Raw genomic sequence first — 14690 nt, 5'->3', positions numbered from 1 at the left:
ACAGGATTGCGCAATCTCATCTTCCATACATCATCATGTAGTTCATCACACCCTGTGTGGACCAACCCAAACTGCTTTTCTTGGGCCTTATGGTTTTAAAGCCAAAATGATGACTAAATAGACAGCTCACTTGGTTTTGTAACAGTCTAGTATTGCAACTTTGTGCGGCTCATATATTTTATTTAAATATAACAAATGTAACAATTTATCTGTGAGGGACACATATACTAGGTCAAGACTGTTGTGCCAAGGCGATGATACAGGATTGCTAAAGTGGTCCAAGTTGGGGTTTTAACGTTTTGGTATATGATTCCAACTAGGGATGCACCGATACAAAATGTATGTGCTGATACTGGTTTTCGATTAGAACAACATCTAGTACCGATACCAATAGTTAAAAATAATGCTTTTCCACTTGAGATGCACCGATATTAAATTTTCCCACCGATACAGATTATTCAGACTGATATCTGCAAATAATGATAGTTTGGTGGTTCTATTAATTTGCATAAAAAAATTAACTTCAGTATTAATGGATTAACATTAACTAAATTCTGAATACTAGTGATATTTCTTTACATTTTCCAAAAACAGAGCTCAAATTCATTGCATTTCCTTTTCTCTCTTGATTAACAGGGTATATCGGCCATGACTATCGTGTTTTTAGCCGATAATGTAAAAAGTGCCTTTATCGGCATATACCGATTATTGGCCGATATATCGGTGCATCTCTAGTTTCCACCCCTTTTGATTGCCGGGATAAAATCTGCCCTCATCATCGGCTGTTTTTTAACAATCAGACGATGTCCAGTAGTAAGAAAAATAATTGCTTTTGTCTACCGATATCAATTATAGGCCGATATATCGGTTGCTACTTACTGACCCTTTAGAGCCATAAAGTGGTACAGTACCTCACCCAAATATAAATGTATATGGGATTTTGCCTATTTTATTGTCAAATATTGCTCATAAACAATAGAGGGTATGCACATGGCGTCACCTTCGGCAAACTAATTGGCAAAAAGTCTTAGCGACAGCATTAGCAAAGCGTAAAAAACACATCTAAAATGGGAAAAGTAGTTGTGTGATCGACTCTACTAACAGATTCAACAAAAATTTGGAGTGGCCTTCTTCTAAACTACAAAAAACACGCAAAGGAGAAGTAAATCAGTAGCAGTAGCCAATAGCCATGTGTCAGGTATGTACAATTTTGGGATAAAAATCCTATTAAAAAAAACACACCAATGAATACTCTTATTCTGTGTAATTGGAAAGTTTTGTCAGTGAGCCTTCATTAAAAAACATCCATTATGATGAACCTTGTGTTCTACAAAGGTGGGATGGTTTAATAAAAAAGCAATGTCTGGCCATATGCCAATGTCCACAGACTACAAGTTGTTAGGGTCACTGTATTTAAGCCAACTAAATTTAATTTAAAGGGGACAGAGAATGAAAAACCATTTTTACCTTGTCTTTGTTGAATAATGGTAGTCTACCAGCATTCACGAACATACAAAAAGTGCTAGACATGCTAAACATCTCAGTCTCATAGAAATTCCTCTTTTAGAAATGTCAGCCAGAAAACGGCCCAATCTGAAAAACTGATGCTTATGACATCACAGGCATCTTACTGCCCCTCCACTTTAAAATAATTGGCTACATTTTTTGAGTGGCAGCAAAGTCAGCCAATCAGTAATGAGATTGCATGTTAAGCCAGTAGGGGGAGCCAAATAGGTGCAAAACCACTTTTAAAATCCCCCACCCTAATAGAGCTATCTGAGAGAGGTTTTTACGAAGCTTCTAAGGCATCGCAGACTCAAACAATTTTTTTTGTCTACATGTCACATCACAAAACAAGAATAAATACCCCGTTCAATCATTCTATGTCACCTTACTGGTGTTTTCGCAGCAGCCGCAATGAAAACCAGGCATTTTGTTGAATGTTTTGCCACTCAACAGGGCTAGCTACGGCGTGACTACGACGGGATCACGTGGTAAAATTGACATTGTTGCATACACTCTATATGGACATCTGCTATTTCAAAATGAAAATAATAAAGGAGCAAAAACAATAAGGTCCTCACACCCCGGTGTGCTCGGGTCCTAATTAAAAAATAAAGGAATACAATTCAAAAAGTTATACTTAAAGAATACATCATTTGATTTAATTAGAAACAGATACATGGACATAAAAAGGCATTTAAAAACAACATACATGAAGAGTTAAAAAAAGACATTTGTCCTTCTCTTCCCTGAAATTATTTGTGCAAATTGCAGGTAGAGTCTAAAAGATTGAAACTTTGCCAAAATGCAAATAAAATTGTGAGAAAACACCTCTGCCTTAAATGAGTCACGATGTGCTTCACTCAATGACTATACAGGACACATAAGTATTCATGAGGTTAACATGTAAAATATTTCAAGATCCAACAAAGAAAGAGGAAGAAAAGTTAAGCACCTCTGGACTAGACAAAACACGAAAGTTACAAACAACAAAAAAATAAAAACTCACTAAAAAAAAAATACTTCATACATTTAAAATATAAAATCACAGTGGAAGACAAACAGAGGTATTCCCAAAATTATTAAAATCAGAAAACAGATTCCTTTAATACATGGAATCCAGTTCGACAAAGGAAAATCTTTCGAAATTCCTCATGGTGCATTAGAAGAGTTTGGGTAGCTGCCTTAACCTACTTAAATCCAGAAAATTTCCCACCGACCCCTGAGGCTCCACAACTTCCTGGGCCCTCTGGTTTTCAGTAAGCGATGACCGGCGTTGAGGCAGGACATTTTTCGAATCATTCTCCTTTTCAAAGTTGGCGTTGTCCCTCACAAGAAGCTGCATTTTTGGACGCAAATCTCGTATTAACCGGTCTTGAGAATCAAACGGAGAAATCTTGGGATCGGCAATTAGCTGAAGCGGCTTGTTCGTAATGTTTTTGAAAACCGCCACTCTTTGATCTTGAATGCTCACATCCTTTGAAATGTCATGCTGTACAGAACACCCAATAGCGGAGTCCATTTGGACGATATCGTCTTGCTCTTCCTCACTGCTGCTGTCTCTTTCAATAAGTCCATATTTTTTCATGTATTTACAGGTAGCTAGAGACATGTTGCTGGGAGACAATATACTCAGTCCAACACTACTCTTTTCTACAGCAGATTTTCTTAAAAGAACTGCACTGGGATCCATAAGCGGGCCGTAGGACTGGCCGCCGCCCATGGAGAGTCTTGACAGTTGTGAGTCGCTTAGGTACTTAAGTGCAATAGCATTGGCCTCAAGGCTAAGGTCTACGCTGCCACTCGGTCCCCAAATGCTGGTGCCCACTTGTTCAGAAAGAGAAAGTCTTGGAATCACTGCCTCAGGGTTTATGCAGGCAAGAGTGCTGAGGACAAGAATCATGTTAGACAAACAATTACAATAAAATAAAACTCATATATGACTTATCTTCATTTGTCTTTACCTGGCACTTTCCACAGTTGAACGGGTGGTCTTTTCATGCGCCGAGTCTAGTTCCACATTCACACCCAACTGCTGGAGTTGTCTAAGGGTTGCACTTAAGACTGGGTCTTTATCTGGTGGACTGGATTTCTGCTTAATGGTCCGAGATTGTGGCGCGGAGGAGTTAGTGGGTGATTTCCTTGACTGGCGTCCCACAGGAGACAGATTTTGTCTGTTTTGGACACGGTGTTGGTCTTGCTCCACCTTGTCCTCTTCACCCATAGGGTCTTGAAGACGACTTCTAACCTGCCCCTGAATGAATGAAAGAAATTAAACATCTGCTTGAAATGCTTACAGCGTTTAACTCTTTCCCCGCCATTGACAAGTTTTCCGGCAATCCGTATTTCCGCCATTATCCACCAGGTGGTTACCCAACGTATAAAACCCGGAAGTATCTCCTTAGGGCAAACTTTTTCAAGGACTTTCCAGGGCCAATACCCTCAAATTCAAGGAATAAATGTGGGGACACTTTTTATGTTACCTTTTAAGATACACCGTTACAGTTCCCTTTGAGGGAACTTGCGCTGCGTCACTGCAGTGACACTTTGTCTCCGGGGTAAGTGCGTCTGAATGTGTATATCAAATTGAACCAATGTTAAGGCTTAACGACAAAGACAGGGTGACACAAGAGCCAGGAGGTATATTGCTATCTGAAATATTGCCAAAGACGACGTTACAGGGACGCAGGAAGTATGGCAAGGGAGATGCAGCGTCTCATTCCCTTTTCAGGGAACAACTGTGCAACTATGCAAAAAATTATTTTGGTATGAATCAACATTCGCATACAGAAGATATCAGCATTTAAAGTGAACAGTTTAGCACGTGTGCTTAAAATGTATGTATATTTTCAAAAACTTCCCAGGGCCTTGAATATTTCCCTCAGATTCACAGATTTCAAGGACCCATGGGAACCCTAAAAAACACAATTATTTTTTACGCTTTTTGCTCAAAAGCTTTTTTTTTAAGCAGAGTCTGTTTTTTTTATTTGATATATTGTAAGTTTATATATTTAAAGAAGAACATTTTCTGGATGGGATTAAACTTTTGTGAAAATCATAAAAAATGCTGGCACTGACTGGCAACTTTTTTTAAAAACACTGGCGGGGAAAGAGTTAAAAACACAGCATTCAATTGCTTCAAGGCTAGTGCATAAAAATTTGGCCGTACCAGTAGCTCTTGATAAAATCTAGGGTCATCCATTTCTCTGCTTTCGGAGAGATCTTTCGACTGAGAAGGATAATACATGCTAGCGCTTTCTCCCAACACTGGACTCTGAAACGAATGGGCTCCAAAACCAGATGATGTACTGCAACCAAGAAAAGAGTCACATTGCGTGTCACATATAAATGGTCTAAAATAAATAAAAATAACTTTTATTAATCCACTTCAAATGTTGACTGGTAATCAAATTTGCCCTAAGGCAAAAATGGGTATTGGGTATTGGTTTTAATACAACTTTTATGAATGGTTTTGATCCACTTCAAGTGTTGACTAGTGTAAATAAAGAGGTTAATAAAAAAAAGTCTTCTTACTCATGTTGTGGAGATGTTGGCTGTAGTGGAGATTCAGGACTCGGTTCTTCTGGATCCTGACACGTGTTTTCACTTCCAAGTCTGGAGTCATTTTGACCTCCAGACTTTGGATCCGTCTCGGTTTGCCATTCCAGACTTGAGGCTTGATGTGTGGAAGCCTCCTGGGGCCCTTTCCAATACAAACTGGCTCCTAAATAAACAATAATATACAAGAAGGTAAGTGATTAACAGTGATGGGAACTAGTCACGGAGTTAAAGGGATGAAAAATCTGTCATCATTCAGTAATCCTCAACTTGTTCCAAACCTGTAAAAAATTTTTTGATACAAACATTGTTTAAAACATCCTCCTTTGTGTTCAGCAAAACAAAGCAAGTCTGGGGCACCATTGACTTCCATAGTCCTACGTTTGCATTCTTTAAGAAGCAGCTTAAAAGATGGCTTAATAATAATGATAAATGTGAACATTAGGTAAAAAGGTAGATCAATTCTATTTGTATAATAATACACAGTATTCACGTATTTGATAGAAAAGTGTAACTACCAGTATTTTACATTGTTTAGGTGCTTTTAATGTTTTTAGTGTTATAGGTTTATTAATTGTTGTGTATGTCGTTTGTTTATTTTGAGTTTTTTTATGTGTGGGACTACAGATGGAAACTAGCATTGTGCTAAATCCGGCGTATTTACTTCAATTCTTATTGTACGTTCATTAATATGCATTGTCCCATCTAAATAAATAAATGAAAAATTAAAAAAGTTTTATTTTTCCTACAATGGTAGCGGATGGTGCCCCAGATCTGATTGGTTATTAAAGGGAAAGTTCACCCAAAAATGAAAATTCTGTCATCATTTACTCTCTCTCATGTTGTAACAAACTCGCATACATTTTTTTGTTCTGATGAACACAAAGGAAGATGTTTCTAAAATGAATGAAACCAAACAGGAAAAAAGAATACTCTGGAAGTGAATGGAGTCCACGAATGGTTTGGTTACAAACATTTCTCAAAATATCTTCCTTTGTGTTCATCAGAACAAAGAAATGTATACAGGTGTGTAACAACATGAGAGTTAGTAAATGATGACAGAATTTAAATTTTTGGGTGAACTATCCCTTTAACATTATTCAAAAATATTGTATACAAATTTGGAACAATTAGAGGGTAAGTGAATGAAGGCAAAATCTTCATTTTTGGGTGAACTACGACTTTTACAACCAGGTTAACAATTTATCTGTTAATCAAAAGTACCTGTTCCTACAGCAACACTGACGCTTGTTTTTTTCGGTGGTTCAGGAGATGCTGGCGTCTGATTGGACCGCTCCTGCCGTCTGTCATGTTCACCAGATAATTTGGTAGGCGTCTTGCTTTGAGACTCAAGAAGTTTCTGAATCTGTAAAGAAAACCAAGATGAACCCCATCTTATGATGAGCAACAGGATCAATTTAAAGTTTTTCATGACAAATACAAACCTGCATTTGAAGTAACTTCAACTGGCGCTCTTGATCCATAAGCATCTTGTAGGCATCAACAGGAAGCAGACCAACAGAACCACTTGCTGCCGGGGTGTCCAAACATGCTGTATGGGTAGTTTGGACCTGGCAGCACTGGGCTTGACAAGAAGGGGATACTTGCTCAACAGAACCTTTGCCGGTGTTGGCAGGAACACATGGGCCATGTGATGGAGAACAATGGACTGGATTATTTCCATGGCAAACAGGACTTCGAGTTGGGGACATGTGACATCCCAAAGATGGCCGAGAAGGGGACAAGTAGCTTTCCCCGTGTGGGACACTTTCAGTGCCACAGTAAAGTCCACTAGGGTTGTTGCCCGCCATGTGCACAGCGGTGGGGTAAGCTGGCATCCCTTGCCAGGTGTTGTTTTGATACACGGGGATGTGACTTGGTGCAGGCTGGTGGGTGCAACAGCTGCAAGGGTTGGATGCTGGGGTACTGTGGAAGAGCCTATGTTGGGAAAGATGAAGGATGGGGGTCTGCCCAGGCATTACAGAGCTTTTACTTGACGACGGAGGTCCCGGATACATGGCTGGTTGGGGTTTGGATGGGAGAATTTGCAAAGTAAGTGGCCTCTGCTTTTGAAATGAGCCATTGGGTGACGAACCATTCTTCGGTGATGAAGATGATGAGGACGATGACACAGATGATGCTGAGGAACCATCCCTTGATCTTCTATGAACAGAGGGAAGGGATTTCCGATTGGTGTTGGTTTTTGGTGTTTGCTGTCCTGGATTAGTCTGTAGTTTGTGTCTAGGCTGGGAGAGGACTGGAGTTAGTGGTCTTCGGATTGGAGGTGGTCCAGTAATGCTACCTTGTTCTGGAGGTCTCAGCCCCGAGTGGCATTGGTGGGCAGGGCTAACGCTTCTTCTGTGAACATTTGATGAACTTGTTCTGCGATGAGTCGAGTCCTGCACATTAACAGCATTTCCATCCAAAAAGCTGCCCTCTAATACCATAGAAAGTTCTGGTACTGAAGGATGTACCCGCTTGGTCTGAGGTAAACAGTTAAAGAGGAAATTAAATGATTTGTCAAGTGTGAATAATTTAGAAGGGTTATTTTCGATTATATGTTAACAAACCTGTTGACTGACAGGGTGGGGGTTTGGAGATGGTCGAGGAGACACGTCTTCATCTTCTACACCCGAGTCATGATCACTGATGGACAATTTGTTTAGCGGAGCAGCAGAGGATGCAGCAAGAGCCCTCCTGAAAAAGTAGAAAAACTTAGCTTCTTGTATTTAAGTATATGGTAGTCTGTCAATGCCAATAAAAACCACTAAATACTAATACAATTTGAATTGATAAATCAAACAATACCCTGTTAACACAGTCTGAGACAGCACTTCCTCAAACAGCACAGTTTCCTGATTCTGGTCCTCAGCACTGAGTTCAAACTGCAAAGGTCGTCCATCTGAAGGCTCTACATTCTACAGATTTGGAAAAAGTTATAGCTTTTAAATACAGTCATCTAAAAAAAACGTTCAAGTCCATATTTTAATCATGCAAACGGTCAACAGGAGTCTCATGAAATCACATTTACTTGGAAGACAAATATATTTTGTGTTCCCAAGCAATATTACCATATTAAAACAATAAGTTTGTTACAGGAAGTGATTAAAAGGTTCTGAAAAGAGAACTTTTTCCATTGCCTCTGTTTTTTCCATTAAGCTGGATAGTCCCACCCATAACAAAATCTTACTGACTCAATTGTCTCACCCCACAGCTTTATATCATACACTAATATTCTCAAATTCACTTTGTCCCACAGCTTTTAATTGAAAGTTTGAAACTACCGTGGTAGTCTATACCCGAAATGTTACCCATCCCAGTGAAAAGGGAACACAATCACTGCAAGTCATGAACACACAAACACACGCCAAGAGCAGTGGGCAGCTATCCCATAGGCAAAACAAATACATTTCTCTGGTCAAAAATATATTTTAAATATGTTAAAAAATACATTTTGTAGAAAGTAATGCTCAATTTAATATTTTAAAATTTGGAAATATATTTACTTTAAACCTTTATATATAATCAACATATATTTAAAAATGTTTTTTAAGGGCAAGCAAATACATTTCTAATTTTACATCCCATATGGGAAAATAATATTTTTCCCAAAATATATTTGAAATCTATGCTAAATAAGTACATTTTTATAAAGTATATTTTTGAAGTTAAAAATATATTTAATTTTGACCTTTAAAACTGTTTACATGTTCGTAACAAAGTTTTCCTTCCATTGCAACATGAATATATTTACTAGAATTTAAATATATGGAGGGCTAAATATATTTTTTAAAGCTTTAAAATGCATTTAGTTTTAAATTATATAAAAATAAAATACAAAAAGGCCCAAAAAATATTGATGAAAATGATATTTTTATAAACATATTCCAAAATAATTTCAGCAAATATTTTTTTGGACATTTTTTTATATTTTGAAATATATATATATTTTTTTGCGATATGGGAGGGGTGTCTAAAGTCGGTCCTGGAGGGCCGGTGTCCTGCAGAGTTTAGCTAAAACTTCCCTCAACACACCTGCCTCAAAGTATCATGTCTGGCCCTGTCCCAAATGGCGCACTTCATGTGGACTTTCGGTCTCGTGGCCTTAAATTGCACATGCTCGCTTAGTCTACAAGTCCGCACTTTACCAACCCAGAAGTCCTTGCGAAAGAGCAATCAGACCATCAGATGCCGAAGGGAGGAGTTCACACTGAAAGGCAACTTCTCTTCCTATTTCCTGCGTGACGCTCGAGTCTGTCCCAAAATACGACTCCGGTGCGCCCTCTTGGACTCGTGAGAAGGGTCCCTAAGGTCTACATGATGTCATCAAAGTGTGGACTCTGAGGAGGACCACAAGGTCGGAGTGTGCCATTTGGGACAGGGCCAGAGACACCGGCCCTCCAGGAGCAGGATTGGACACCCCTGCACCTGGGGAGCAATTGACCAATCGCTTAGCCCCGCCCCTTGAACGCAGATGAGCCAATGGTAGATGAGTATCAGTTGGGGGCCGGAACTCGGACAACTGCAGGTTTCAGCGCCATAGAAATGCATAGTAAGATTCGAAGCTTACACTGATTTTATTGTGTTTATGCTGCTAAAATTGTAAAACAATGAGCCTGGGGTACTTGTAACACTAATCCCAGGTGTCTTGGGAGGGTAGGCAATAACATTTTAGTAAATTCCATTTACTCAACCCAAACAAGACAGAAAAAAAATGCACCCAGATCAACAAGGATGTATACATTTGTTCTAGATTAAGTAAAAAAAGCAATGCTTTTATCTGTGCTAACATCACCTAAACGTATTTATTCACAATTATTATGTACTAATACAGCCTCTAACTTAGATAGAAAGCTTGTACTAATTTTAGCTAAAAATCAGTGCCTCTCCATATTAAACTGGTTAAATGCATCTTATCCTGCAATATATGAATGGTGTTAATTCTGATTGTCATCTGCGATCATGATGACCGTAACATGAGGCTTCTCCTGCTTGCATTGTAAACCCTTGCTTCCAAATTAATGTGGTTTCCCACCATATTTATTTTAAAATCTTTTATGGATCCCTCTGTGGCATATTTAAGTCTCACTTGAATGCTCCTCGATGAGAGGCGGTCCTTCAAAACATATAAAAAAAATATTGCGACAAGTTTTTCAAATTGCCCTGCTCCCCTTTTTACCCCTTCGGGTAAAAAGCCTGATTCTCTAATGGGCCGCTGCTGCCCCGTGACTGCCTGGTGTCCCAGGTGGACATACTGACCTTATACAGTGTTAAAGACTCTGTGCTTGTAAGCAGCTGAAAACTCATTTGCTGCTGTCCGGCGCACGGTTTACACTGGTAAAACTCTGGATCCCGATGTGTCAACGAATAAAGAACCACCAGAAAAGCCCCTCTCTCTGACATCACTCTGAAAGCATAAACAAAAAATTCCAGGTACAGTCAAGTTTTCCATACGCACATGGAGAAGATTAGATTTTACAGTACAGATTAGGGGGCAGTTTCCCGGACAGGGATTAGACTAGTCCTAGACTAAAATAAAATAAGAGCTGTCCAAACTGAAACCAACTTGCACTGACACATCTTAAAATACATCAGTGCCCTTTGTTTTGCCTCAAAAGGGACACAACAAGTAATGTTTTTAGTAAGGCATGTTTGTTAAAACTAGTCATATTTCATAATTAAACTAAGGCATAGTCCTGGCCTAAAATAATCCCTGTCCGGGAAACCACCCCTTTGTGTTTACATAACTTTTTTTAAAGACAACATAAAATGCCACATATAAAAAACAAATGTGTGTGAAAAATGATCAACGATTTGAAGAAATGTGACATGTTTACGTTTGTTATATAATTTTTCTTTTTAAACATACGTAAAAAAAAAAAATTATATATATATATATATATATATATATATATATATATATTTTGCAAGCGTAAGTCTCATATTATTTTCAGGATGATAGGAAGATTAAATCAGAAAAATTATATTAGCAGGGTTTTCAAATCTAGTTCTAGACAGAGAAAATTTTATAAATTAAAAAAAATCTTTAAAAATAATAAATAAAAACTGATAAACTGTGAACAAAAACACAAAAGACATTTAAGAATGTACTACATCAATTTTGCTCATCTTGAAGCTTACTGATGGACCCCATAAGAACAAAGAATAGATGGAGGTGACACTCACCTGTCCTGGAGGGCGGAGCTGTGCAGGTACCTCAGACACCACGCCCACACCAGAGGATTATGGATGTGCGTAACGCCACTCAGCCATCTGCCAAAGAGAAGAACTGTTACACACCTATTCTGAACATCTTGCAGGATCTGAAGCATATAATTAAAGGGGCTGAACGATAGTACCTACCAACAGGCAGAATAATGCTGTAAAAAAGTCACCATTCTTAAACAATAACATACTAACTACTTACATTCCCACTAGTGGAAGAGTGTAAGCCTTTGGATCAGATTCAAGCACGAGGAGAAGTTTCCGGGTTTGATCCATAGTAAGAAACCTAAGACCCAATATTTCCCATTAAAAGACACAAAGGCATCACGTATGGCAACATAAGCAGTTAGATAGTCTTTCCATACCCGCGTTTCCTGCTGTTTTGCACCACCCCTGCTGTGCTACTAAGGTTTCTGGCAAGAGCGGTCGGTATAACAGGCACTGCCCGGACAGGGACCGCATCCAATGTGCATGCAACAGTGACTGCTGCCCAAGATAGGTCGAAGGTGAGCCTATCCATGTTTTCAGCGCAGCTTAGACGAGCACGCAAGGTAAGGAGTTTGGATAACTCCAGCGTCTCTTTACTGCAGCAACAATGTTGGAGCATCTAGGAAACAACAGTAAAGCATGTCCAAATTTATTGCATTACATTAACATTTACGAAAAGCTTACATTACAAAATTCTAATTAATCAATTCAACACAAATGCAACCAATGAACGAAAAACCAAGAAAACCACATGTCCCTAAGGTAACATGTCACACTCAAGACAGCTGTTACTGACAGGTAGCATAGGAGGAAAGAGCCCAATTAAAAACCGTTAACATGTGCTTCCCAATTTCTCGGATAAAACCTATTCGGATCAGCTACCTTAAACGAGATGTTAAAATCATCCCCTGAGTGCACTGTTCTCCCAGTAACAGGATGGCCTTCAAAAACACATGGAACAAGGGTGTCTCCAGGGAGCATGGCAGTTGGCGTTTTCCCAGGGCATCCCGTCTGCTCTCTGCCAGGATCAAAACGATCCAGGGTAATCGTCACACCTTCCTCATCTAGAAAAATAAAATCTCAATTAATACAACACTTAAGGGACAGGGCAACAGGGGAAGGCTTAAATATCATGGTTCCCACTCTAAGTCAAATTCCCTAAATTTCCCTGACTTTCACAGACTAAAAAGCTGAATTTTCATGACCTATATCTGAATAATGTAGTGTACACCTTAAGATTACAAAAATGTAGCTTAAATGCATAAAATAAATAAACTGTGCCAATTAAAAGCGTTTTAAATTGTAGTCAGCAGAGGCTTGGACCGGAAAATGGTATTCCGTACCTACCAAGTTAAGTGGATAACATTTTTATAAATGAAAACTAAAATTTAAAGCAACAAACAAAAATCCACAATATTCCACAAGTTGGACAACAAAATATAAAACGTCCAATGTCTGGAAAAGAACTCAAAAATTCCATGATATTCCAGAAATTCCATGACCTGTGGGAACCCTGAAATATTAGTCAGTTCTATCAGGGTGTCAAGCACATACCATTTGCGGGGTCACATATACTCACCGCTGTCGATTGCCAACGTCCCGAGCAGAAAACAGGAAAACGTAGGCTTGTTGCTTTGTCTTGCATGGCGGTGAGCTAAACGTAATGCCTTTTCTGCAAGCAGCAGTCTTGGATTTCTGAAATAGACAAAAATTTTACATTTTCTGGCATCAGAAACATTCTGTACAATTAATAGTAATACAACAGTAGACATTACTCACCTGTAATATGAAAAATGCAAACTCACAACATCACCATTGGGAGTGGGATCCCAAAGAGAGACTTTGGATTTTGGGAATGTCAAAGGAGTGAGAACACTGTCCGAGGACCTTAAAGGACCATACAGAACCATGTGACTGATTGTTTTATTACATACATACAATAAGATGGGTATTAGAAAGGTAACGTTATTTGGGAAAAAATTATGTTGATATAAGTTACCCGACATTCTGCAGCGTTTCAGGTCTGACACCATTCTCCAGCAAATGGGGTGGCAACCCTTTAAAATCCACTTGAAGACGATTCATTCTGATTCGCAATGACAGATAATAAAATACAATAAGAGACAGCTGCAATATCTGCTAAGGAGCTACATAAAGTAATATTTTGTGCTCTTGGGTGGTTGCTAATGTTTGTCGGGTGACGTTAGCTTACATGCTAGCATGCCAATACTATCAGATAACACATAAAAACATATATAATGTGTCTTTATAACACATGCAAAAAAATTATATTTTACCTCTTGGCTGTCCAAACTCCTTAATCATGCCTTCGTCGTGTTTAAATCGAAATACTCCAACTCCAGTTTGCGGGTGTGTTTGTGTGTGCGTATGGACGCAAATGTGTTAAAACTGCCCGTGCAGCCTTTCGAGCGGTACAAACCGCGCCAAGACTTATCTACAGTGCCCGAGTTAAAGATTACATTCATTCAGCGTGCCGACAAATGGAGAAATACCAGTTGTTGTCAATAAACATTGACACACGAGACAATCGCATTCAACAAACGCAACAACTCGAAAATAAATTGTGGCGCTGTTTCTAGGTTCCAATGGCGGGGCGCTGCAGCAGGGCGGCTCGGCCAATAGGAATCACTTCCGATGACTGCTCGACCAATCAGATGACAGGTCCCAACAAGCTTGTTGGATGAATGTTTTTGAATGGATCACAAATGTATTAGACAGTAATTACTATTTAAACATGGGTGTCGTTTAAAATACCACATTTTATAGAAATAAACAGTTTATTTTTATTATGGTATAATAATGTTTTTTATTTATTTGTATTGACTCTATATTCAATGACGTTTGTAGTAAGTCATTTAAATGTAAATACATAAGGATTTATATTGTACAGCAGTTTCTGTATGAATTTATTTACTGTCTCACTGGCATCATATTTTTGGAATGTAGCTATATATTTAAGAAATTAGTCAAACTACACTGAATGAACGTAAAATGTAGACAGTCAGGTTATCACTACATAAAAAATTGGGGATTTAAAAACTGTACCCTCGGTCTTTGAGATCATGTTGTTTTGTCATTGGTGGCACAATATGCCTCTGATAACAGCATTGCAAACACTTAAACACATTTTTTATATATACTGTATGTACTGCTATATAAACATGTGTGTAAAATATCTGCAGTAGAAATATTAGTTTTTGGGTAGAAATATTTACATACTTGCCTAAACAAAATTAAATTTGTACAAAATAAAGTTGTTATTATAGTAAATAGTTATTTAATGTTTTCCAGTTCAATGCTAAAAGGCTCCAATCCATCTTCATTGAAAATTATTTAATAAACAAGCTGAGATAATGTACCTAATGTATGTGTTTTTGCTAACTGAGAATATGATT

General features: G+C 38.5%; 1 protein-coding gene across 1 annotated transcript; it reads right to left on the bottom strand.

Annotated features, from left to right (window-relative positions):
* Nucleotides 1–2145: 2145 nt before the first annotated feature.
* On the bottom strand, nt 2146–14121 carry stil (STIL centriolar assembly protein). The gene is made up of 17 exons (XM_065244931.1): nt 13572–14121; nt 13274–13360; nt 13054–13161; nt 12854–12969; nt 12157–12338; nt 11652–11893; nt 11489–11572; nt 11248–11334; nt 10321–10468; nt 7870–7979; nt 7632–7758; nt 6507–7544; nt 6286–6427; nt 5038–5227; nt 4673–4811; nt 3468–3757; nt 2146–3389 (listed from the first exon to the last, which is right to left on the bottom strand). Exons 2-17 carry the CDS (start codon nt 13357–13359, stop codon nt 2666–2668), a joined length of 3813 nt encoding a protein of 1270 aa, XP_065101003.1. The 5' UTR covers nt 13360; nt 13572–14121; the 3' UTR covers nt 2146–2665.
* Nucleotides 14122–14690: the final 569 nt, after the last annotated feature.

Source organism: Paramisgurnus dabryanus, chromosome 24, assembly GCF_030506205.2.
Source record: "Paramisgurnus dabryanus chromosome 24, PD_genome_1.1, whole genome shotgun sequence".
Taxonomy (NCBI): Eukaryota; Metazoa; Chordata; class Actinopteri; order Cypriniformes; family Cobitidae; genus Paramisgurnus; species Paramisgurnus dabryanus.
Note: the sequence above shows the minus strand (reverse complement) of the source record. Positions and strands in the feature narration are given on the sequence as shown.

Coding starts and splice junctions, on each gene's coding strand:
- stil (XM_065244931.1), bottom strand. CDS start 13,359: ATGAATCGTCTTCAAGTGGATTTTAAAGGGTTGCCACCCCATTTGCTG. Junction 11,573..11,651: donor CAAAACAGCAGGAAACGCGG/GTATGGAAAGAC, acceptor ATTGGGTCTTAG/GTTTCTTACTATGGATCAAA. Junction 10,469..11,247: donor AGCTCCGCCCTCCAGGACAG/GTGAGTGTCACC, acceptor TTATGCTTTCAG/AGTGATGTCAGAGAGAGGGG.